Source organism: Dendropsophus ebraccatus, chromosome 12 (genome assembly GCF_027789765.1).
Source record: "Dendropsophus ebraccatus isolate aDenEbr1 chromosome 12, aDenEbr1.pat, whole genome shotgun sequence".
NCBI classification, from domain to species: Eukaryota; Metazoa; Chordata; class Amphibia; order Anura; family Hylidae; genus Dendropsophus; species Dendropsophus ebraccatus.
In genome coordinates this window covers 18,610,257-18,635,028 of record NC_091465.1, presented here as the reverse complement: position 1 = coordinate 18,635,028, position 24,772 = coordinate 18,610,257, and the positions used below count along the sequence as shown (strand labels likewise).

Here is a 24,772-nt window from a genome sequence, read left to right as displayed (position 1 = left end):
ATTCCCTGCCGACTCCGTATAATGTGACCTCCGAGCAAGGCGAGAACTGTTCTGCCCTCTAACATGTTCTGTGCGCAAAACTGGGGCTGAAATGAAGAATTCTGTGTGTGTGTATGTGTATATATATATATATATATATATATATATATATATATATATAATATATAATATATATATAAATTATACAATTATACAGTGGTAACTTGGTTTAAGAGCGTTTTGGTTTAAGAGCTCACAGTTTTTCAAAATTGTGACTTGGTTTAAGAACTTCGCTTTGGTTTAAGGGCTCCGTGTACTGGGTGGGAGGGGGAGTGGGGGAGGGGCATGGTCTGCATAGCGGGGTCTACAACACTGTACTCTGACCCAGGAGGTCTCCCCCACCTTCCAAATCATAGCAGATCCACTTCAGGCTGGGGCTTGCATCAGGGGACAGGACTGTGGGAGTAATCTCTCCATAGCTGTAACCCCTCTCTTCCCGGACAGAGAGCGCTGCATGTGCCCACATCTGCCCTGCTCATTCCTTCATGCTCCCTGCAGTCTCTGTCCGCCCTTGTGTTTCCCATCCTCTCCATTACTGTACAGTAACCTATAATATCACAGATTCTGCTGTTTCTGAATGTGTTTCATCTGTTTTACATGTAATTCAGAATAATAAATCAGTATTTTTGGGGTGTGGAACCAATTGTCTGCATTTCTGGTTTAAGAGCAGATTTGGATTTCAAGCACAGTCCCGGAATGAATTATGCTCGTAATCCAAGGCACCACTGTGTGTGTGCGTGTGTGTATATGCGTGTATGTATGTATGTGTATGCGTGTGTGTGTGTGTGTATATATGTATGTGTATGTGTGATATATACATATATATAAAAAATGTGTGTGTATATGCGTGTATGTATGTATGTATGCGTGTGTGTGTGTGTGTGTATATCTGTATGTGTGTGTGTGTGTATATGCGTGTATGTATGTGTATGCGTGTGTGTGTGTGTGTGTGATATATACATATATATAAAAAATGTGTGTGTATATGCGTGTGTGTGTGTGTGTATATATGTATGTGTGATATATATAATATATAAAATGTGTGTGTATATGCGTGTGTTTCATTACCCTCTCACTTATCTATAGAAGTTCAGAGTTTTCACTATTTTATTATATTTGTTCTAAATTCTATTCTTATTACTTTTATTTCATTATTTAGGACTATGGTTTCTTTGTGTTATTTAGCTTTTTACGTATTCGGATTTACTTTATATTTTTGTATTTTCTTATTTAGTTTTTTTTTTTTTTTAACGTATCCTTAGTTTATATTTTTAACTCTGAATATTGGCGCCGAAAATCTGTGTCACAATGAGAAACATGGCCGAGACCTAACATTTGTTTTCTGTTTCTGTTTTTCTTTTAGTTGTTTATAGTTTAGTAACTTTTCTTCTAAAATCTTTTATGCACTTGTCTTCCTATATAATGCATTATTGCATTCTCCTTGGGTATCGGTCAACCCAATTTCCAGAACGTTCTCTTGTTGCCATCTCTTCATGTTCTGCGCTGTTTCACACTTTTTCTTTTTTATACATGACTTTTTTTTTTTTTCGTCTTCAGCCAAGCAAACTTTTTTTTTTTAATCTAAATAGTTACCTAGTGAATATAACTTAATTTTATGAACTGCTTTGGTAGAAGATATCTGCGCTGTGATTGGCTGCTGTTTCTTATAGATAGTTGTGATAAATCTTGAAGATGGGGGTGGGGGGGGGGGCATTCTTGCCCATGGAAGGTGCCTTAAATTCAGTTATCTGATAGTGTGGATTATTGGATGGCCATTGGTGAGAGATATAGATATTTTTCATAGTTCTGTCCCCAACTGTGGCTTTCTAGGTCACGGCATGATGGGAGTTGTAGTTTTTGCAGGAGCTGGACAGGTTTGGCCTCATAAGTTCAGAAACACTATGCACTACCATTAGGATACCACGGTGGTTGTCGTACCCCACCCCCATCCCTCATAGGACCTTGTGTCTTTGCTGTTGTCCTTGTAACAACATTTGTGGATGATGGAAGCCTTCTGCTGCCGCAGGCACAGCTGTGAGTAACAAATGGACACTGACCGACCTCTGATTCCTAATGATCTGTCTACAGACCTATCACCGTATGATGGTGATGGGGGGGGCTGCCTGCCAGGTCTCCCATTACCCCCAGTGAGGGGTGATAGTGGAGCACACAGTCTGCCGCCCCATTCAGAGTCTATGGCAGCGAGCACATGTTGGGGTCCCTGCTGGTCTGTAGTAATAGACACCAGTCAGATAGAAAGTAAATGCTTCATTGTAGATAGAAGAGATGCTCAGGGTTTCATAGGTTTTCTTCTTCATTTTCCAATATTACAGTTTACTGTGAAGAAATAGTTTGATTTGTTGTATCCAGTGTAGAAATCCACAGGGCAGATGTCCTTAGTCTGTCTATTCCTCTGCATTATGGGTGATGTGGGCTCCCCCTCCTGTATGGGTGATGTGGGATGTGGGTTCACCTTCCTCTATGGGTGATGTGGGCAGTGTGCTCCCCTTCCTGTATGTGTAATGTGGGCACACTGTCCCTCTCCTGTATGTGTAATGTGGGCACACTGTCCCTCTCCTGTATGGGTGATGTGGGCACACTGTCCCTCTCCTGTATGGGTGATGTGGGCACACTGTCCCTCTCCTGTATGGGTGATGTGGGTTCCCCTTCCTGTATGTGAAATGTGGGCACACTGCCCCTCTCCTGTATGGTTGATGGGTTCCCCTTCCTGTATGGGTGATGTGGGCGGTGGGTTCCCCCTCCGGTACAGGTGATGTGGGCACACCACCCCTCCTGTATGTGTGACGTGGGCTCCCCCTCCCATATGGGTGATGTGATCAGTGGGCTCCCCCTTCTGTATGGGTGATGTGGTCAGTGGGCTCCCCCTTCTGTATGGGTGATGTGGTCAGTGGGCTCCCCCTTCTGTATGGGTGATGTGGGCGGTGGGCTCCCCCTTCTGTATGGGTGATGTGGGCGGTGGGCTCGTCCTCCTGTATGGGTGATGTGGGTGGTGGGCTCCTCCTCCTGTATAGGTGAGGTGGTTCCTTCTGTATGGGTGATGTGGGCCCCCTTCTGTATGGGTGATGTGGGCTGTGGGCTCCTCCTCCTGTATGGGTGATGTGGGCTCCTCCTCCTGTATGGGTGATGTGGGCTCCTCCTCCTGTATGGGTGATGTGGGCTCCTCCTTCTGTATGGGTGATGTGGGCTCCTCCTTCTGTATGGGTGATGTGGGCTCCTCCTCCTGTATGGGTGATGTGGGCTCCTCCTCCTGTATTGGTGATGTGGGCTCCTCCTTCTGTATGGGTGATGTGGGCAGTGGGCTCCTCCTCCTGTATGGGTGATGTGGGCCCCCTTCTGTATATACCCTGGCACTGGCCTCGCGCTCTTCTCTCCGGTGTAATGTTAGTGCATTATGTATTTTGCGCTGTGGACGGCTTCTGCCCTTGAACCGAGAGACTGTAAAATAACCTCCAGCAGCTGCTGCCTCCAACCAGCTGCTCCGCCTGGAATGACAACAACGTTATCCCGGCCACCGAGGGTCACATCCCTCCGTTTATTATGTAATACCGCAGTCTATAAGGTTTTTCCTAAGTGCAAAACAAGTAATAATGGGGGCCAGTAACAAAACCAAATGTGCACAGTGATGTCACAGTATAGGGTACAACATACCTAGTGATGTCACAGTATAGGGTACAACATACCTAGTGATGTCACAGTATAGGGGGTAACGTACATGTTGTCTATGGCTGTATCCATGTTTTCTAGGACTCCTTAGGGCGGCATCCAACTTCTTCAGCCACTGGTAATTACATCCCGCACGCTCGAGGTTCGCTCCTCTCCATTCCATAATAAAACTTTAGATGGGGCTGTGTTTCGTTTCCACCTTTCCCATCCCCCATAAGTCATCATTACATGGTCTGATGATGAAACCTTTAGGGTGTTTCCAGGCCATTGCAATCAATAGGTCTTCAGGAAAAAAGGGTCTCTGCTCAGGTTGGCCTGATTGTAATGGGCGCCGGTCCTAACCTTCTCTGTTTCCCTTCCAGCCTGTACTGGTTTCTTCCTGCTCTCCTGGACACTTACACTGTGCATCGGTGTGACCCGCCGCTATGCATCCTGGACCGTGGCAGCCACTGCTTTGTCTCTCACTTTTCCTGCTGTCCACAAGGGCCGATTCAGGTAAAGTAATAGATCATATATATTCTCTGACTAATAATACCCAGATAGGAGTAGAGTGGATTTGCCTTGTCCCTAACAACCTGGTTGAAAGCAATACACTGTCTAACCACAGACTGTACTGTTACCTCATCTCATCTTAGAAAAAGATTCCAATTGCAACTAAAAGAACTGAGATTGCCCTGCAGTATAAGGCTATGTTCACACAGCATATATTTTCGTAAAAGTACGGCTGTTTTTGCCAATTGCAACAACGGCCATAATTAATACAAAAATATACGTTACTTTGCCGTCTATGAAATCCCGGCCAGAGCGTATGCACATAGTATACACATGTCAGTTTTCTGTGGCCGCAAAGAACCTGTCAGTGCACACAATAAAGCGTGCGGCTTCGGGCGTACGCTCCATTGTGTGCCGTGGGGAGTTCTGATGCGCCCACATCAGCACCCAGCTGTACTAAAGATCATCCGGCCGGTACTGCAGTACCGGCCGGGATGATCTTATCTGACACAGGCCGCTCCGTGCCCCAGCCAGGTCACAGAACGGCAGGTGTCATACAATGTGTAAACATAGCCTAATACAGGATACATAATGTATGTATACAGTGACTCCACCAGCAGGATAGTGAGTGCAGCTCTGGAGTATAATACAGGATGTAACTCAGGATCAGTACAGGATAAGTAATGTAATGTATATACACAGTGACCCCACCAGCAGAATAGTGAGTGCAGCTCTGGAGTATAATACAGGATGTAACTCAGGATCAGTACAGGATAAGTAATGTAATGTATGTACACAGTGACCCCACCAGCAGGATAGTGAGTGCAGCTCTGGAGTATAATACAGGATGTAACTCAGGATCAGTACAGAATAAGTAATGTAATGTATGTACACAGTGACCCCACCAGCAGAATAGTGAGTGCAGCTCTGGGGTATAATACAGGATGTAACTCAGGATCAGTACAGGATATGTAATGTATGTACACAGTGACCCCACCAGCAGAATAGTGAGTGCAGCTCTGGAGTATAATACAAGATGTAACTCAGGATCAGTACAGGATAAGTAATGTAATGTATGTACACAGTGACCCCACCAGCAGGATAGTGAGTGCAGCTCTGGAGTATAATACAGGATGTAACTCAGGATCAGTACAGAATAAGTAATGTAATGTATGTACACAGTGACCCCACCAGCAGAATAGTGAGTGCAGCTCTGGAGTATAATACAGGATGTAACTCAGGATCAGTACAGGATAAGTAATGTAATGTATGTACACAGTGACCCCACCAGCAGGATAGTGAGTGCAGCTCTGGAGTATAATACAGGATGTAACTCAGGATCAGTACAGAATAAGTAATGTAATGTATGTACACAGTGACCCCACCAGCAGAATAGTGAGTGCAGCTCTGGGGTATAATACAGGATGTAACTCAGGATCAGTACAGGATATGTAATGTATGTACACAGTGACCCCACCAGCAGAATAGTGAGTGCAGCTCTGGAGTATAATACAAGATGTAACTCAGGATCAGTACAGGATAAGTAATGTAATGTATGTACACAGTGACCCCACCAGCAGGATAGTGAGTGCAGCTCATATACATATAACCAGGTTAATCTCTGTAGATAACTCTACCCGTGGTTGATCCTGTACTACTAATATAAGGCTATATACTACCACTACTTTTGCTCCCCACCTCACAATCATTATAACAGATCTATAATTCTTTCTTCCCATAGATGTGACACCTCGCTTTTCATCGGAACCCCTCTCCACTGTCCAGAAGCCGGGGGGAAAGGTGACCTTGTTTTGTTCTACAGAGACGCCACGGCCACAGATCTCATGGTTATTTAATGGAGAGTTGTTGGATAGGAGACACGATGTGGACGTTCATCCTGGGCACCTGACCATCCCGGCTCTTGCTCCCCAGCACGTTGGACAATATCAATGTCTGATTAACTCTAGTGCCGGCTCTATCATCAGTGCCCCCGCAGCCGTGTCTATGGCATGTGAGTACTGAGGCGCAGCGCTGAGATGCCCCCTACATTAATCAGATGAGATCTTATATGGGGGAGCCCTAAAGTTTGGGATATAACTTTCTCTATTACTGTTTTACAGATCTGGAAGAGTTTACAAACTCCTTGAAAGTTACAATAGTGGCGGAGGAAGGACACAGCGTGATCCTTAACTGCAGCGCTCCCCATAGTGTGCCTCCTGCTCAGATCCAGTATAAAGTGAAGGGGAAATGGCTGGACCAATCCACAGGTGGGTGACTATAGGACCACTTTTAAGACCAGCCCATTTAAAGGGATATTTCAGCCCAAGGATAAAAATTTATATTGTCCGGGTCCCTTACAAAAACACACTTACCAGCCCCAGTGCCCCGCTGCTCCTATTTGGCTCTGTCCATTCCCCGACCCTCTTCCTGCTTCTGAGATGAGTGTGCGGGGGCAGGACCTACCAGTTCAGCCAATGACAGGCGCAAGGGCAGCTGCAGAGTCACAAGTTGGAGAATAGGATGCACCCACCAGAGGAACACACAAAGGACTATCAGGGCATGATGGGAGTTGTAGTTTTGTAACAGCTAGAGAGCCCCTTAAAGCCTAATAGACCTATATGTCATGTCTAACTCTTTGGGTTGAAATTCAGACAAATGGAGCCATTCAGTATTGGAATAGTCTTTACAATAAAGCCTTGGAGGAAGTGAAAATATCGGGTACGTCTTAACGTCCCCACACACCTTAGACGTTAGGTGGCTGTACCCACTTATGTATGGTGGCTGTAACCACTCGTGTATGGTGGCTGTACCCACTTATGTATGGTGACTGTACCCACTCGTGTATGGTGGCTGTCAATTGCCAATACATATAATAACGACATATTTTTTTATGTTTTTTAGAGAAGTACCTGATCTTACCCTCAGGAAATTTGCAAATTCTCAACGTTTCATTAGAGGACCGAGGAACCTATCGATGTGCAGCCTATAATCCAATGACCCATGAGCGGAGAATAAGCCCCTCAGTCTATAAACTGTCTATAAGTGGTGAGTAGCATATGCTGGAGGGTGGACGGACCTGTGGCCCTCATGTCAAGTGATCTATCACTTTTAATGGCTTCATTTCTTGTACGTCCAGATCCGTCCCAGGATGATGCCAATGTCGTGGCGCCGGTCATTGCGCACAAGTTGTCTATACATCTGCATGACTCGGTGACCCTGGAATGTGCGGGCGGAGGAGCGGGCGATGTTCACTGGTATAAAGATGGACGAGATGCTGTGTCAGACAGACAGAGAAAACTGTGGTACAACCATCTAGTGATTGAGGATGTGGAAGCCATGGATGGGGGTAACTACTCCTGTCAGATGGGACATGGACCTCTGGAAATCGCTCTTGTCAATTATACAATCACAGTGCTAGGTGAGAACCAGGACTCATCATATCTTGTGTTATATCTAAAATGTTTATATTTATATTGTGACACTCCTGATTGTATTCACAAAATTATGCAATTTGAGGGTAATATAGAAAATCTGTCAGGTCTCCTGGGTGGTGTAGTGTAGAGGGTTATACAGGTTGAGCAGTATTTATTGGTGCAGTCTGTATTGGTGCGGTGTTGGATTATACAGGTGGAGCAGTATGTATTGATGTAGTGTGGTGTTGGATTATACAGGTGGAGCAGTATGTATTGGTGTAGCGTGGTGTTAGATTATACAGGAGGAGCAGTATGTATTGGTGTAGGGTGGTGTTGGATTATACAGGAGGAGCAGTATGTATTGATGTAGCGTGGTGTTGGATTATACAGGTGGAGCAGTATGTATTGGTGACGTGTATTATTGGTTTATACAGATGGAGAAGTATTTATTTCTGCACTATGGTGCTGATTAGGTGCTGCTTCGGGATATTATGTGCACTGCACAGCAGTATCTGGCACTGCGTAGTAGTATGCGTTTGTTGGTGAAACCCTTGCATCAACATGGATCATTTAATGAGGCCCGCGAACAAAAAGTTTAGTGTAGTAGGTAGGATCTGTCGACTCCTGTGTGGTGTTACATAAAGCAAAACACTAAAGTTCCAATTGTTTGAGATGGAATGTCCAAGGGGATGAGTGTATACAGAGGCCTCCGTCATCTGTAGGGTCACAACTTATACTGGGGGAGTATCTCCACAAGTCACATAAAGATGAATAAACCCTTAGTAAAAGTTGGGTCAGAGAAATCTTCTGAAAGTACTTATGATTGCAAGAATAAATAAGTGAACCCTTTGAATTTCAGGAGTTCCATTTTCCCCCTTCACTGTGGATGTTTGTTCCCTTTTCCCTCTGCACTGTGGATGTTTACCGACAGGACACTAGTTTCGTTACAGTTGTGTCTATGACTGTGACCGCCTTCTATTAGCAATCAGTGCAAAGATCCAGGACTCCCTTTTTTTTTTGTTATTGTTTTTTTAAGACTTCTCCTATAGTATCCTGCATGCTGACCCCTGAAACAGAGCAGAAGGGATCCTCACTAGTTCATAGCTCATAGGGGCCTCTCCTGGTGACAGGTCCCTTTAAGAAGCCTAATAACATCTTACCTTCTGCTAATTTCTTAATGTTCCATTCATTAACACCTCCCCCGCCCCATGCCATAACTTACAATACCCGCCACATGTGGCCTCATAGGCTGCAATGGAGGAGTCTTATTTCCTATCTGATATATTCCACTTTCTATATATTTTTTGGAAACTACTTTACATTTTATGTATTTTCTATGTCGACGTTGCGGTCTGAACTCTGCAATTATCTGGATTTATTTCCCGGCTTATGTAATAGACACACTCATTACTTTGGCATGGCGACCCTGTGCAGCTGGCAGCAGAAAACACACATCCTTGCTGGCACGTTCCCGTTGCCACCACAACAAGCCCTCGATTATGTTAGACAAGGTGTCTTGGTGATGGATGGGGCGCATGGAGGGCCCAGTTGGCATTATGTCCGCAGAGCAAAGTCCAACATTAATCACATAGAGACGGCTCCTAAAGCCGGAGAATTATACCACCTCCTGATCACATCAATTACCCCCCCCCACTCGAGAAATCTCAGGGCTCGGATCTATAGTCACCTCTAGTGCTCTGGCCCTGTAACCCTACACAATGCAGGAACGTGTCACCTCCAGAATTGGCGAGTTGCGGCGGTCCCCCGCTCTTTTTGGCACCGGAGTGGTTTTCTTCCATTCGCGCCAGCCCTATATTAATAATGTGATTTTATGTACCTTGTCCAGGTTCCAGTCACTGCAGCAATAAAACAGCGCTCGGGCTGAAATTCTCAGCTCGTAGGAAAATATATGGATATTATGGTTTATGAAAATCCTTCATTTTAGAATTTGCACAATTTTTTTATTCATTTTCTGTTCCATCAAATGCAACACTGCTAATCCGGTACTGAACGAGTAGTTGTCGCGTGTGTCCAGCGCTAAAGCAGGGCCTGAGATGGTCCCGTTTTATGGGTCATTGTGTGGCTGCAGCCAGAGGGGGCGCTGTAGAGATTTAGGTCAAGGAAAATTCCCATATCATGTAATCTCTCTATATTGGAAAAAGCAGAGTTCTAATCCATGTCATAGTAATGGATGCGGGGGGTTGTGATCACATGAGCGTGTGTCCGCTGGATTGTATAAAGAATAAGCCATGGTGATCATAGATCCTAACTTTTTCATAACCAGCACAGGAGTCACCAGGTGTCGCAGTCACAGTTTCACAATGTGACCTGTGTGCAGGTACTCTCTGCAGCCTGGACGATACACAGGGAAGCTGTGGTCATGTGATCACAAATAAAAATAAATAAATTTGAACTAGACAGTGAACGTAGCGTAAGATACTCTGCACTTCTGTTGTGTCTGGTCTAAAATGGTTAGGACACCTGTCTTGTTTCTTTTCTTCTGCTTGTTGTTTTAGGAAAGCTTGTTTTATAGCAGGGACAGCTGTAGGATATATGTAGTGCGTGTGTGTGAGCTGCTCCTATACACCATAGCGATTGATGTCCCAGCACTCTGCCGGCACTGATTTACCAATCAACCCTTCCTATAGATATAATGGTCCATTTACACAGAAGGATTATCTGACAGATTATCTGCCAAAGATTTGAAGCCAAAGCCAGAAACAGACTATAAACAGAGATCAGGTCATAAAGGAAAGCCTGAGATTTCTCCTCCTCTCAAATCCATTCCTGGCTTTGGCTTCAAATCTTTGGCAGATAATCTGTCAGATAATCTTTCTGTGTAAATAGACCCTAAGCTTTGTGCATGATTCCTTTGTAAGCGTATGACACACTATTAGAGCGACACTAATCGGCCAATGGGGTTGTCAGGGTTTAGAAAAACGGCTGATTTTCTTTCAGAAACTGCTTCACACCTGTCCACAGGTGGTATCACAACTCGTCTCCATTCAGGTGTGGCACTGTCTTTGTTTCAATATATATATTGGATTTTTAACATAGTTTTTCAATTAGAGACAGTTGTACACCATTAAGCAGTACAACATAGATATCCAACAAAGAACAGGAGAATGTTACAATAAACAATAGACACAGTAAAGCAGAGAATAGTGGCACTGTCTTTGGAAGAAAGGCAGCCATGTTTATCTAATCAAGGAGATCCCCTTTAAGAGCAGAAAACTTTAATGTGACCACCTTGGGTTGTAATGTGTGACCATGTGGGTGCATACAGGAACTGGACCATAGGTGTAACACAACAGCAGTTATAGCACCCCCTAATGCAGCAGTGTGATGTCATAATGTAAGCTTCCTTTAAAGGGGTTATCCAGCGCTACAAAAACACGGCCACTTTCTTCCAGACACAGCACCACTCATCTCCAGCTTGGGCGGGGTTTTGCTGCTCTTTTCCATTGAAGTGAATGGAGCTTAATTGCAAACCGCACCTGAACTGGAGACAAGAGTCGTGTTGTCCCTGAAAGAAAGTGGATATGTTTTTGTAGCACTGGATAACCCCTTTAAATAGATCACATAGGATTATATAGCAATGTGATTAAGTCCCATGCAGTGACGGTGCTCCGCCGCAGTAATGCTCGGCCTTTGTCTTGGAAGAATTACAGTCCTATTAGACAAAGCTATTTTTTTTTTTTTTTTCCCCCTCTGATTAACGATAAGCGAGAGCTCTTCCAAACAACCTGAACTCATTCACCATCATACATGGAGTGATGGTGGTTAGTTAGGATGGCAATATAGTCCAATTTACAAACTACTGAATTACGAGCGGACGATGCGTACATACTCCGAAAGATTAGCGATGTTTTTATGGTCAGCTCAAAAGACCCAATCAACGATATATAAACAAATTTTCAAAAAAATGAGCGAATTTTGGATCTATTCTAAGCAAAACGATTTGTTTGATCTGCGCTCCGCTCCTCAAGCTGCCGGCCTTTCAGCGCTGCTCCGCTCCCTACCGCTCCACCCCAAGTGCCAGGGAAAAGCTGGATCCAATCCTGGGAAACTTTTCCCAGGATTGGATCCAGCCTTTCCCGGCACTTGGGGTAGAGCGACAGGGAGTGGAGCAGCGGCTTGATGAGCGGAGCGCAGATCAATAGAATCAATTTGTTTCTTTTAGATCAGCAATTCGCTTATCTCCACATGGAAAGATTATGGAACGATTCATTTTATTTATTTTTTTTTGCATAATAATCTTTCAGTGTAATAGGGAGTAGATTTGTGATAGAAATCGTCCTCCTGTTCCTCCCTGCAGCTAATTACTAACTTTATTTATAATTGGTTTTTATTCCAATTATTTTTACCATTCCTTCTCGCTTTCTCTTTTCTAGAGGTCCCGTATATCTCGCGCCCCCCTGAGGACCAGTCTGCGCTGCTGGGTGGTGACGTCAGCTTCATCTGTGAGACACAGGGGAACCCACCTCCTAATATCACCTGGCTGCACAACTCCAAGATGGTTTCTCCTTCCTCGCGTCTCCGACCATTGGGAAGCAAACTCCACATTGCTAATGTGATGGCGGAGGACTCTGGGATGTACCAGTGTATGGCGGATAATGGAGTGGGGGCTGTACAGTCAGCAGCAAGACTCTGGGTACAGTCAGGTAGGCTATTGTATGACCTGGTGGTTATAGACTTCTTAAAGGAAAATTACTTATTTTCCTGCAAATTTTATATTTGACTGAGAACATTGTGGGCTGATATAAGACGTGTGTCAGTTCTGTCTGTTAGTATCATATAAACTCTCCTCTTGTCACCAGCAGTGAGCGGTTCTATGCCGTATACTGCAGTGCAACAGCGCCACCTGCTGTCAGATCTGAGTCTTGCCATGAGATTTCCACTACGGAGTAACAAACCATAAAATAGACTGTGAGAAATCCGATTGTATCAGACAGGAAGAGGCTGGATTTCCCTTTTTGGTCTATATAATAGAAGTATTTTCCTTAGTAATTCCTGAAACCTTTACAACCCTTTTAATCAGGACTTTCTCCGCTTATAAAGTAATAACAAGAAACCGGAGACGGCGGAGAATGTGATGAGGACATTCCCTGCAAATAATAAAAAATAAAAAATCCAAAAAGATCCTTAAATGGGGTCTCCAAGATTATAAAAACATAGCTGCTCCCCCCCCCCCCCCCCCCCAAAAAAAAAAAGCGCCACACCTGTCCACAGGTTGGTTGAGGTATTACATGCACATACAACACATAACCTGCAGACAGGTGCTTGGCTATCTTACAACACCTCCCCCCCTTCTTGTTTTGGGATGAGACTGGTAACAACCAATATGTTAGATTGTAATGTGGCAGCTTAACATTTATGATCTTGGGAAAGCTGGGTGACCTATAGAGCTGTAATTGTTGTTTTTCACCCCATTACATTCTTATTTGCTTCCTTCTAGAATCCGGCTCCAGACCGGCCATTGTGTCGCCCCCTACAAGTGTCAGTGTTGTGAATGGAGACTGGGTGACCCTGACCTGCAACGCCACCGGGCACCCCACCCCCTTCATCCGCTGGTTCGACAGCAGTGGAGCGATCAGCAGTCATCCATCCCAGATCCTGCGTCCTAAACCCCGCAAGGCGTCACAATCCAGGGCTGCGGCCAGTTCGGGCCAGGACCCTGCACATGTGATCATGTCTCAGGCTGGATCCAGCTCCTTGTATATTCCGGCAGTCACAGTGCAGCATGCTGGGAAATACATCTGTGAGGCATCCAATCAGTTTGGCTGGACCCGAGCAGAAGCCACTCTGACGGTCGGTAAGTTGTCCTCCTTTATGCACGTACTTGATCGTAACGTTGGATGTGAATGACACTATACTGTCTATGGTATTTAGGTCTGTCCTACTCTGTAAGATAGAACTGTATTGCGCCTCCTCTTGGCCGTTGTACTGCATCTTTTTGTGGTCACACCCGGTATAATATCGGTCACTGACACCTTTATTCTCGTGCATCCCTGCCCCACCTGCCAGATTTGTACTCCGTGGGCCGGGTAACAATGCGACCTTCATGTGCGGCCCCCGCACGTCCAGCAAGCCTGTTGAACTCCGGTGTGGAAAAGTTGAACGTCTCTAGGCGCCTTTTTATACGCGTCTCATACTGGCCTCTCTGTTTGTTAATGGTATTTTCACGGCCTTACAGGCGGCCAATGCTGGGAACCTCTTACCACCAGTTTCCGTCTGCAGATGTGATTCATGCCGCTCGCTTTATTTGTGTGCGGGTTTCTAAGTAAAATAAACTTGGTTGTGTACGGCGGTATGAATAGCGCATACGTGCCCAGCTACAATTATAGCGCCCCTACATATAACCCGTGAGTCATCCTCCAGTGCATACAAATTGTATACAGCTGCTTCCCGGTTATATCTCCAGCTGGGAAAGCTGGGTGACAACCCATGTGGCAGCCATTACACCCAGCTTTTCTCTGGCAGTGATATACCCCCCTATTCCTGTGCATTACAGGCCAATGTGCCGTTCAGGACTCTCGGACAGCTGGATGTTAAACTGGAAGGTTGCCATGATACATCGCATTGGGATTACCACCCAGCTTTTTTACTCTTCTGAATAGCAAATCGATGAATTCCCTCCTTACGTGTATCCCCAGGCATATCTGGCTCCAGCACAGCTGTAAGACAATAAATATGGCTTCTATCACAGGCCCCTTCCCTGGCACCACCCAGCTTTCCTAGACTCCTGAATGGCATAGCTGCTTAGTAAGACAACAATGCAGTCCCTGATCCCATGTTTTGAACAGCTGGGTGACAACCTATATGGCTGTTACTCTACCTCCCATTGGAATCCAGCTTTCCCAGACTTCTGAATGGCATATCAACCTAGTTGGACAGTGATGCATCCCTTACCCTTATGTATTACTGAGCAGATTTGCCTTTCAGGACTCTGGGACAGCTAGTTATTAGACTTTACATTGGGATTGCTACTCAGCTTTCTCAGACTTCTGAATGGCAAATAAGTTTAGCTGATCATTGATGAATTTTCTGCCACTATGTATCACCGAGCAGTATGTCAGGATTCTAGGACTGCTGAATGACAGTCTGGATGGCTACCTTCCAGAATTTCTTTAATGGGTGCCACCCAGCTTTTCTAGACTCCAGATCAGCATACCTACCCAGATAGACAATTATACATCCCCTGCTCTTATATATTACTAGGGAGATATGTTCTTAAGTGCCCAGAATAGGTGGGCAACAGCCAATATAGTCACCAACGTGAGTGTCGCCCAGCTTTCCTACATGGTGTATTTAAACACTGATACATTCCCTACCCCCATGTGTGGGGCAGCTGGGTGACTGCCAATATGGCGTCACTTACATTGCAGGACTGTAGAAAGGGTTGACATAGACTGTTGTATAGAATGGGTTTGACTTGTTGCATCTAATCCTGCAGTTCCCTATGAGATGAGCACAATACGTTCTGATGTGGCCCCCTCTGGTGTCACCTGGAGCACTGAAGACCCTGCCCCGGCCAGCACTGCCCCGACAGACAAGCCAGTCAATGGCGCCATGTTACCTGAAGCTCCCATCATCCTCAGCCCGCCACAGTCCCCCAAGCCGGATATGTACTACTTGGTGTGGAGATCAGGGAGGGATGGCGGTCTGCCAATAAATGCGTACTTTGTGCGTTATCGAAAGGTGAGTGCCGATACATACTACTATACTGGTAGTAAGCGTGACTCTGCAGGTTATAACATTATCTTTCTCCCCTCCATAGTTGGATGATGATGGAAATGTGGCGGGAATGTGGAACTCCATACGTGTGCCGGCCAGCGAGAACGAGTTCCATCTTAAAGAACTCGATCCATCCAGCCTGTATGAGGTGCTGATGGTGGCCAGGAACGCAGCGGGGGAGGGCCAACCTGCTATGCTCACATTCCGAACCAGCAAAGGTGACTCTTCTGTACTGATCCTTCAGGATCAGAAATGTGAATGCTGCCATGTAAGCAGATGTAACCGTTTAGTTCCCCCGTTCTGGATGCTTTGTGCACATGTAGCAGCAGCCTGTACGGACTATCACCCCCACTATTTCTTACTTCATAATGTTCTTTGTTTTGTGCAGAGAGGAGCTTGTCTTCCAAAAACACCCAGGCTCCTTCTCCTCCAGTTGGCGGACGTAAGCAATTCAATTCCAACTTTGGGCTGGTGCAGACAGACTCTTTCCGACACAGCAGTGGTGAGTCTCCATCCCAGTCCAGTTCTATTACCGGCTTCCGCAGAGACTCATTCATCTTAAAGTGAATCTGCCATTGGGTACATCACTGTCTCTCTCTTTAAAAAAAAACATTAGGCAATCGGTGCTGGCCCGGGGATTTCGGTGGTGCGGTCCTTTTTTTTGACGAGGCGTCCGATTCCCACACTCTGTGCCTTTCTCTATGCCCCTGGGGGCAGATCCGCGCCCCCCCCCCCCCCCCGTGTGACCATATCCCCTCCCCTCTGTGATGCGGCTCCATTGATTCTACTAGAGCTGCGCCACAGAGGGGAACTGCCTAGAGCGCAGGAACTGGGCGGCGTTTGGAAAAAAAAAATAAAATAGGATCATGCCACGGAGATCCCGGCACCAGCGTCAATTGGCTGATGTATTAAAAAAAAGATACACCTGGTCGCACGTTTGCTTTAAAGGAAAATCCCACACTGTACTGGCCGTGGCTACGATATATAAGTGGGAGCAATAGGTGGCGTACCTGTCCTACAGTCAGCCTGAGATGGCTGATAACAGCAGGCAATAGACTGTATTCTGTTAGGCTACAACAGGCCCTTTAACATGCCATATAACAGAAGACAGTAGCATTAACCTATGGCTGTGTCCGGACCAGGCCATCACTGTAACACACAGCACTGAGTTGGTGGTTACTTTCCTGACGTGTTATATTTGGTGTGTATTTAACTCTTTCCTCTCCTTATTAATCCTTCTCTTTGTTTCTTGCTTACTTTTGCTCTCTGTGTCCAAGGGGATTGTGTAAGTATCTGCTGTGACGGACATGATGATCGCCATGCCCATCCCCATCCCCTCTCCTGTTACTAACCCTATACAGTGGTATAATTATGTCATCCCTGTGGACCCCATCATCCATGTGTTATTGTGCACCCTAGTGTACTCGGGGAACTGAGGAGTCATGTATTTGATGTAATAAATAACTAGAAAACTAAGCTGAAATGGATGCAGTTGGGTTGCTAACACAGTAGATGAGGCAGGTTGGCATTGCATCTAAGGCACTGGTTTTGCAAAAGAATAAATAGACATGAAGGCTCGTATTTTTGGCCCTGATAATTGGTTCACCTACATGTTGTTGTTGTTGACCCTAGTGACCTTGGGAAATTGAGGATTCATGCATTTATTTTATTGTAAAAAAAATTAAGTCTGGTATACTCTGGATAGAATCACAATAGGGAAGGCAGGTTGGCATTGCAAAGTAAGGAAATGGCTTGCATTGGGGAGTGTGTGTTACTGATGGGGTGATATGGCAGGGATGGGGCATACAACATACGAGAGGGGAAAGGAGTGGAGTCGTGATAAGTTTAATGATGCTGCAGATGCAATGGTGATCTGGTGATAATGTTCATGTATTAACGTTTTTATCCAGCATTAGAAAAACATGGCTGCTTTCTTCCAGAAACAGCACCACTCTTGTCCTATTGGGGTGTGGTATTGGAGCTCAGTTCCATTAAAGCGAATAGAGCTCAGTTATAACACCACACACAATTTGTGGACGAGGGCGGCGCTGTTTTTGCAAGAAAGCATCAGTGTTTTTCTAATCCTGGATAACTCCTTCACTTTTCTTGCATTCATTTTCATTTTGTTCATCTCCCCCTTTAGTTCCTGAAGCCCCCGACCGTCCCACTATCTCCACCGCATCTCAGACCTCCGTCTATGTGACGTGGATTCCAAGAGCAAACGGAGGCTCTCCAATAACCTCCTTCAAGGTGGAGTATAAGAAAGCAGCAGAGAAGCACTGGATGATGGCTGCAGAGAACATCCCCCCGTCTAAGCTGTCAGTGGAGGTCTCCAGCCTGGAGCCAGGTATATAACATCGGCTGCCAGTAGCCGTGACCTGAACCCATGTGGGTGTTATAACCTGCTGAGTACCTGTACTCTTCTTCACAGGAGCCATGTATAAATTCCGGGTCATCGCCATCAATACGTATGGGGAGAGCCGGCGCAGCGCAGTGTCCCGACCTTATCAAGTAGTCGCATACAGCAGCCCTCTCCCCAACCCGCTGATCATCGGCCCTCGTATTGATCACACAGAGGCATTGACCGACACAGATATCATACTGAAGTGGACGGTGAGTAACGTTCCCCTTCTAATTTCTTCTTACATGAGGTGTATGGGGGTGTCTTATTGTTCTTCTGTGTTTTCAGTACATTCCGGCAAACAATAACAACACCCCCATCCAAGGCTTCTATATCTACTACCGCCCCACGGACAGCGACAATGACAGCGACTACAAGAGGGATGTGGTGGAAGGTGAGTGCAGCCCCGAGCTCAGAGACACCATTCTTAAAGGAAAAGTCCGGCGAAATTTTTATTCAAGTATTTTATTGCCCCCCAAAAGTTATACAAATTACCAATATACACATATTACGGGAAATGCTTATAAAGTGCTTTTTTCCCTGCACTTACTGCTGCATCAAGGCTTCACTTCCTGGATAACATGGTGATGTCACTTCCTGGATAAGATGGTGATGTCACGACCCAACTCCCAGAGCTGTGCGGGCTGTGGCTGCTGGAGAGAATGATGGCAGGGGGATGTCCCTCCAGTGCCCTGTGTCCCTCAGTATCCCCCTGCCATCATCCTCTCCAGCAGCCACAGCCCGCACAGCTCTGGGAGTCGGGTCATCACCATGTTATCCAGGAAGTGACATCACCATGTTATCCAGGAAGTGACATCCCCATATTATCCAGGAGGTGACATCACCATGTTATCCAGGAAGTAGCATCACCATGTTATCCAGGAAGTGACATCACCATGTTATCCAGGAAGTGACATCCCCATATTATCCAGGAAGTGACATCCCCATATTATCCAGGAAGTGACATCACCATGTTATCCAGGAAGTGAAGCCTTGATGCAGTAGTAAATGCAGAAAAAAAGCCCTTTATAAGCATTTCCAGTGATAAGTGTATATTGATGATTTGTATAACTTTTGGAGGGCAATACAATACTTCACAAATTCACCGGACTTCTCCTTTAAAATATAGAGACCTATAGAGCAGAAATGAACACCGAACCAAAAGTTTAACTTTCTTTACAATAATAGGAACAAAACAGGAACACCGGATAAGTCATCTGCAGCCAGAGACCTCCTATGATATCAAAATGCAGTGCTTCAACGAACGGGGGGCCAGCGACTACAGTAACGTCATGATGTGCGAAACTAAGGGTAAGAAGATAGCTTAGGGTGTGGGACAGGACCAAGACCACCAAATATCAGTCTATCAATCATCCTATATAACTTTGCTTTGTATGACAGCCCGCAGGAGTCCTGGAGCCTCGGAGTACCCGGTGTTGGAGCTCAGTACGCCAGCTGTGATAGAGCGAGTCGGATCAGGCGGCTCCAGCTCATCCAGTACACTGGCCCGGAGTGGAGACATGCTCTATGTGATCGTAGGCTGTGTGCTAGGAGGAATGGTGCTGATCCTCATGACCTTCATCGCTATATGTCTTCTGAAGCACCGGCAGCAGAGTCTCCTGCACAGTAAGTTCTTATACTTCTTAGCTAATTTACGAGCAGTTACTAAGTAGAGATATCTTTATAGTGAGTGCAGCTCTGGAGTATAATTTAGGATATGTAATGTATGTACATAAGCCTTAAAGGGATACTCCGGCGAAAATATATACTTTTTTTCAAATCAACTGATTTCAGAAAATTATATAGATTTGTATTTTACTTCTATTTAAAAATCTCAAGTCTTCCCATACTTATCAGCTGCTGTATGTCCTGCAGGAAGTGGTGTATTCTTTTCAGTCTGACACAGTGCTCTCTGCTGCCACCTCTGTCGGAGACAGGAACTGTCCAGAGCAGATAAGGTTTTCTATGGGGATTTGCCGCTGCTCGGGACAGTTCCTGACATGGACAGAGGTGGCAGCAGAGAGCAATGTGTCAGACTGGAAAGAATACACCACTTCCTGCAGGACATACAGCAGATGATAAGTATGCGAAGACTTGCGATTCTTAAATAGAAGTAAATTACAAATCTATACAACTTTCTGAAACCAGTTGATTTGAAAGAAGAAGATTTTTGCTGGACAACCCCTTTATAATCCCTAAAACAAGCAAAGTTTACATGATGTATGTAACAATCTGATTATTCTTTCCATAGAGTTTGAGCCTCCCGGATACCTTTACCAAGGGTCGGATCTCAATGGACAGATGATTGAATATACCACCTTACCGGGAACAAGTCTGATCAATGGGAACATTCATGGAGGATATATGGGAAATGGGACTATCACCAATGGCTGCCCCCACATGCACCACAGTGTCCATAATGGAGTGAACGGCATCCTGAATGGAGAATTATATCCCACCTGCCCTAATTCTCTAAAGGGGACTTGTCCGGACTATGAGCACTTACCACATAGTATCAGCAATGTAGGTGCAGTGTTATAATGTTACCCTGCATGGCATAGTGTTTTATATATCTCCATACAGTCCATGATGTTGGTGCTCTTATGTATTGTAGGGCGGTGTTATATATTCTTCCATACCCCAGATGGACCCATCAGAGTGCCGCAACTGCAGAAACTGCTGCAACAATAACAGGTTGGTTTCTTAGACACCACCAGGTCATATATATATATATATATATATATATATATATATATATATATATATATATATATATATATATATATATATATATTAATAGATAACATTGCTTACAAGCCGATTCCTAACCAAGCCATGTTGTATATGGCACAGAGGTGACACTCGAGTACTTGTTTCAGTGATTTATTTGGATAATTATGGTCAACATCTTAAATCTTGATAAGGACGGATCTGTAATATCAATGAATCCTGTATTTATATAAAAGGCTTATACTGTCTGATCTAAGGGTAACATAAACTAGTGACAGATAAGCTGAACAGAATGATGTATCACTTATGTATATCCTCCTGAATGAGGACTGCAAACTAATCCTCTTAATTATGTGCGTGTGCTCAGTAGTCCTGGATATTCATGAGCAGCAGCTCCCTCTGCCCACCTGCTGCTGATTGGCAGTTGTCTATCTATACTCTATATAGGCAGACAGCTGTCGGTTAGCAGCTGGGGGGAGGGCCATGCAGCTCATTCTCCTGCATAATAGGAACATGGCTGAACAGAATGATGTAAGTAATACATTGTTTTGTTCAATGCATTTGCCCTCATTGAAGGCAGCATAAACCAGATTCCCTTTTAATGATGCTGGAGCCACAAACTGGTTTACGATTCGGATTCGATCTATTGATGTTGTTCAGACTGGTGGTAAGCTTATGGTTGGGCCTAGGAACAAGTAATGGAACTGGAAGTTTGTTGGTTACTGGGACATTAACCACGACATTGGTTGAGGCCTGGCACTTTGCTTGGGACTTAGAGCCAGGAGTGGAGTTTGGGTTTGTTCCTAGGTCAGGACCAAGGTTAAGATTAGTGTTGATGTAAGGGTTATGTTCTGTTTATGTTTAAAGGAACTCAAAACAAAATTATGTATCTTTTTTACTAATACATTGCTTATAAAGTTATATCCCTTTGTGAAAATATGTATAGTAATTTTATATAAGGGTGACACAGGCCCCTCTCTGCTGCCACCAACGTATGTGGCGGGCTGTCTAAGCCCTGCAGTTCCGGATCCCCTGCTATGATCAAGTGCTGCAGTACGGTGCTATAGGGTCCCCCCATGTACTGTATAGTCTTATATACAGTACCCAGGGGAGCTGCCCGACATGATCAATGTGTGCGGCTGCCTCTGCCCAGTGAGCGGTGATTGCCATGCAGAGGCTGTCACACTGTGACTGTATAGAGACAGACAGCTTTTCCTGGGTACTGTATAGAGTTTATAAGTATATACAGCACACAGGGGAATCGGATCATCTGTATAAATGTACAAGCAAAAAAAAAATGTTTGAGTAGCCCCGAGTACCCCTTTAATCTTGACGACCATGTTGCCATTAGTCATCTCATTGCCTTTGACAGACAAGACACATTTGGTTAAGATGACCTCTAAATTGTGACCTTCTTTGTAGGCTTTCTGATTGTATACTCCTCACTATAGCAGCCAGCTGACTAGAAGAATATTACAATATATTGTTTCTTCTTTTCTCTCAGGTGTTTTAACAAAATCAATGACTCTTACAGCAGCAATGGTACAGCCAGGACTCCGTACCAAGAGGAGACCCAAGAAAACAAACCACCCTCTCCGGAGTCTGTGCCCAGCAATGTGACGTCTGGAGAACCTGAGTGTGCACCAGAATCAGAGGTGCAACTTAAAGAACAAGGTGTACAGACACTACCACATTCCTCACACCATGACGGGATGCAGGACCTAGAAGCGGGCTCACATGAAGGTACCTGCCTTAATGGGCCACTGTCTGTTGTGCGACTGCTGGCGATGCTAAGAGGGTCAGTAATTTATATGGTGATCGGAATAGCACAACTGCAGAGAGAACATAGAGAGACAACTTTGAGTAAGAGCACAGTGGTCTTGTGGTTTGGTAAAAGAACGCTCTCATGGTTGAACAGAGGACAGTTGTGGTTTGGTAAAAGACTGAGAAAAAAAAGAGTGGAGTCTGCCCGTAATTCTGCCTGTCGTATTTCTTCAATGGAATTTCTCTGGTGCCTCTCCGCCCCACTCATAGAATTACCATGTTCATTCTTTCAGAGGAGAGACGCAAGAGAAATACGACAGGCAGAATTACAGGCGGACTCCACTCGCAAATTCAGCCTCTTTTACTTGGTGTGCAAGGGCCCCAAGGGTATGTGCACACTGAGAAATTTGAAGCGGAATCCGCTGTTAATTTCCACTTGAAATTCCTCCGGTAAAATATGAACAGAGAGAATTTTCAAGCTTTTCACCTTAAGGCCGCGCTCACACTGAGCTAGAACGGAATCCCGCTGTGCTCAGCGCTGCTTTGAGTAAATGAGCGGGCGCGTGCTCCTCCGCTGCTGCCGCTCTCCGCTCAAAGAAGTGAGATGTCATTTCTTTGAGCGGAGAAGCGAATAAGCAGACGCGCTTATTCGCTCAAAGCAGCACTTGGAGCACGGCGGGATTCCGCGGCGGAATTCTGACATTCTTGCTCAGTGTGAACGGGGCCAAAGAATTGATGTCGGTTCTTGGGGCGGATTCTGCTAGAAGAATCCTATAGAAGTCAATAGGGCTCGAATTCTGCTCCTATTCTGCTAGATCTGAATAGGTGGGAATTTTCAAGCAGAAAACTTTCATTATGTTTTAGGAGATTAGGTTAAATACTCTTCAATAGGGAAAGGACAATGGAGGTCTGGCAGTCCTGAACCCCTTCCTTTAACAATACATGTAATTGTGGTGCATTCCTGACAGGCAACTCTTTAAGGCCCTGGAGGGGAGGTGTGAATGAGAAGATAGGGAAAGTTATTGATGAATACAGGGAGTGACTACATCATTGTTGTTTTTCAGGTGATGATTGTACAAGTACAAAGGAAGATGGCTGCACCACCACATCACCAACTCCTATTGTCCTCTCCCCTGTCCTAAATAACTGTGAAGAGAACAAAACTCGGACGTTAGACAGTGATCTTCCCCAGGCAGTACCAGAAGCGTGAATGAAAACTTAAAGGACTTTACTTTTTCTCCTATAAAGACCAGCATTACATGCCTGTGGACAAGATGCCAAGTTCACCTATTGCGACGTGACTAAGTTGTGCCTGGAGTCAATGAGGATGAACACATCACTTGTGCTGACGTAATACTACCTGCTCAATGTCAGTTACAGGGTAAAAAGAGATCTACCATCTCCATTTGGTGCAGGCCGCCATACTGTGCCCAGTGCCAGGCTGATCCGCTCACTGCAGCACAGATGTCTGAAAGGGCAATTCCAGTCACATTCATTATAACCTTCAAGATGCTGCAATCATTCCCATGGTCTAATATGTTATATACTGGATGGTGACCAGATTTTATGTTCCCTTTGTTGGGAGCCTTCTCTGCACTCACTGTCGCCCCCTACTGAGCACTTTGCTTTTTTGGGGGGTCAGAAATATTGGCCACTCACACATGAACATCTGTTATACAATGGCACCGGATGCCATTATACCGCCCCCTATCAACCAGAATAAAACTTCTCTGCCCCCCAACAACAAAAATATGGAACTGAATCCATAGTTGACTGGAATTGCTCTTTGACCTTCCATGAAGTTTCTAGTTCTGTGTTGCGACTAAATACCAGAATATCTACACATCTCGTCCATAGGGCCCCATGCTAAGGTGTCCTTTTGGTCAACACTGTGTTGGTATTTGTTTCCCCCCCCCCCCCCCCCCAAAGTTGAAGGGTATATTCACATGTGTTTTGTGATCAGGCACAGTTGTCCTCCATTGTGGTTGCACTGGATAGATAAATGCTGCATGCAATGGTTTTTGATCTGCTGCAGCCATGCTGGATGGCCCACGGGTTTGATGCTTTGCCCCATTTCAGCCTATCCAAGCAGGATCTGTGTTCTCTGGATCATCAGACTTCTGTACCTAGTCTAAGAAAGTGTAGGCTGCTGCACTTTCCTATACAGAAAGAAAATGGTATACACCTATACAACTGCAGCTTTTTATCAGAGGAGGAGGATGGGGAATACACCCAATCTACAAACAGAGCCTACTTAAGCTAACCTTTTTTATGATTAATTATAATCTGTCCCATGACTTTTGGTGCAACCAATCATGACAGATTTTAATAATGTCCCCCCGATAGTCCTGATGTGATAGGTGGAAAGGTTGTGCGCTAGATGATGACTTGGTAACAAGTTATCAATACAATTGATTCTCAGTGTGTTAATACAGCATACAAAGGTGGTGGACAGGCGTGACAGGAGGGGGGTAGGCGTGGATGGCAGAGAGAAGCACTTTAGTCCTTACTC

General features: G+C 45.2%; 1 protein-coding gene across 4 annotated transcripts in view; it reads left to right on the top strand.

The window, feature by feature from the left end:
- The window catches only part of CDON (cell adhesion associated, oncogene regulated), a 150,860-nt gene extending 126,941 nt beyond the window's left edge, over positions 1–23,919 (top strand). For 3 of the 4 annotated variants that reach the window (XM_069948930.1, XM_069948929.1, XM_069948931.1), the window contains 19 exons: positions 4,086–4,218; positions 5,957–6,226; positions 6,336–6,482; positions 7,117–7,260; positions 7,352–7,633; positions 12,023–12,292; positions 13,087–13,443; positions 15,085–15,329; positions 15,409–15,583; positions 15,754–15,867; positions 17,509–17,712; positions 17,797–17,978; positions 18,055–18,160; positions 18,955–19,077; positions 19,168–19,392; positions 20,018–20,289; positions 20,381–20,460; positions 22,001–22,239; positions 23,325–23,919. In XM_069948930.1, the coding sequence (XP_069805031.1) occupies positions 4,149–4,218; positions 5,957–6,226; positions 6,336–6,482; positions 7,117–7,260; positions 7,352–7,633; positions 12,023–12,292; positions 13,087–13,443; positions 15,085–15,329; positions 15,409–15,583; positions 15,754–15,867; positions 17,509–17,712; positions 17,797–17,978; positions 18,055–18,160; positions 18,955–19,077; positions 19,168–19,392; positions 20,018–20,289; positions 20,381–20,460; positions 22,001–22,239; positions 23,325–23,470 (3,651 nt within the window). In that variant the 5' untranslated portion in view covers positions 4,086–4,148 and the 3' untranslated portion in view covers positions 23,471–23,919. The remainder of the gene's footprint in view (positions 1–4,085; positions 4,219–5,956; positions 6,227–6,335; positions 6,483–7,116; positions 7,261–7,351; positions 7,634–12,022; positions 12,293–13,086; positions 13,444–15,084; positions 15,330–15,408; positions 15,584–15,753; positions 15,868–17,508; positions 17,713–17,796; positions 17,979–18,054; positions 18,161–18,954; positions 19,078–19,167; positions 19,393–20,017; positions 20,290–20,380; positions 20,461–22,000; positions 22,240–23,324) is intronic. The other variant, XM_069948932.1, reaches the window with a different exon arrangement.
- Positions 23,920–24,772: the final 853 nt, after the last annotated feature.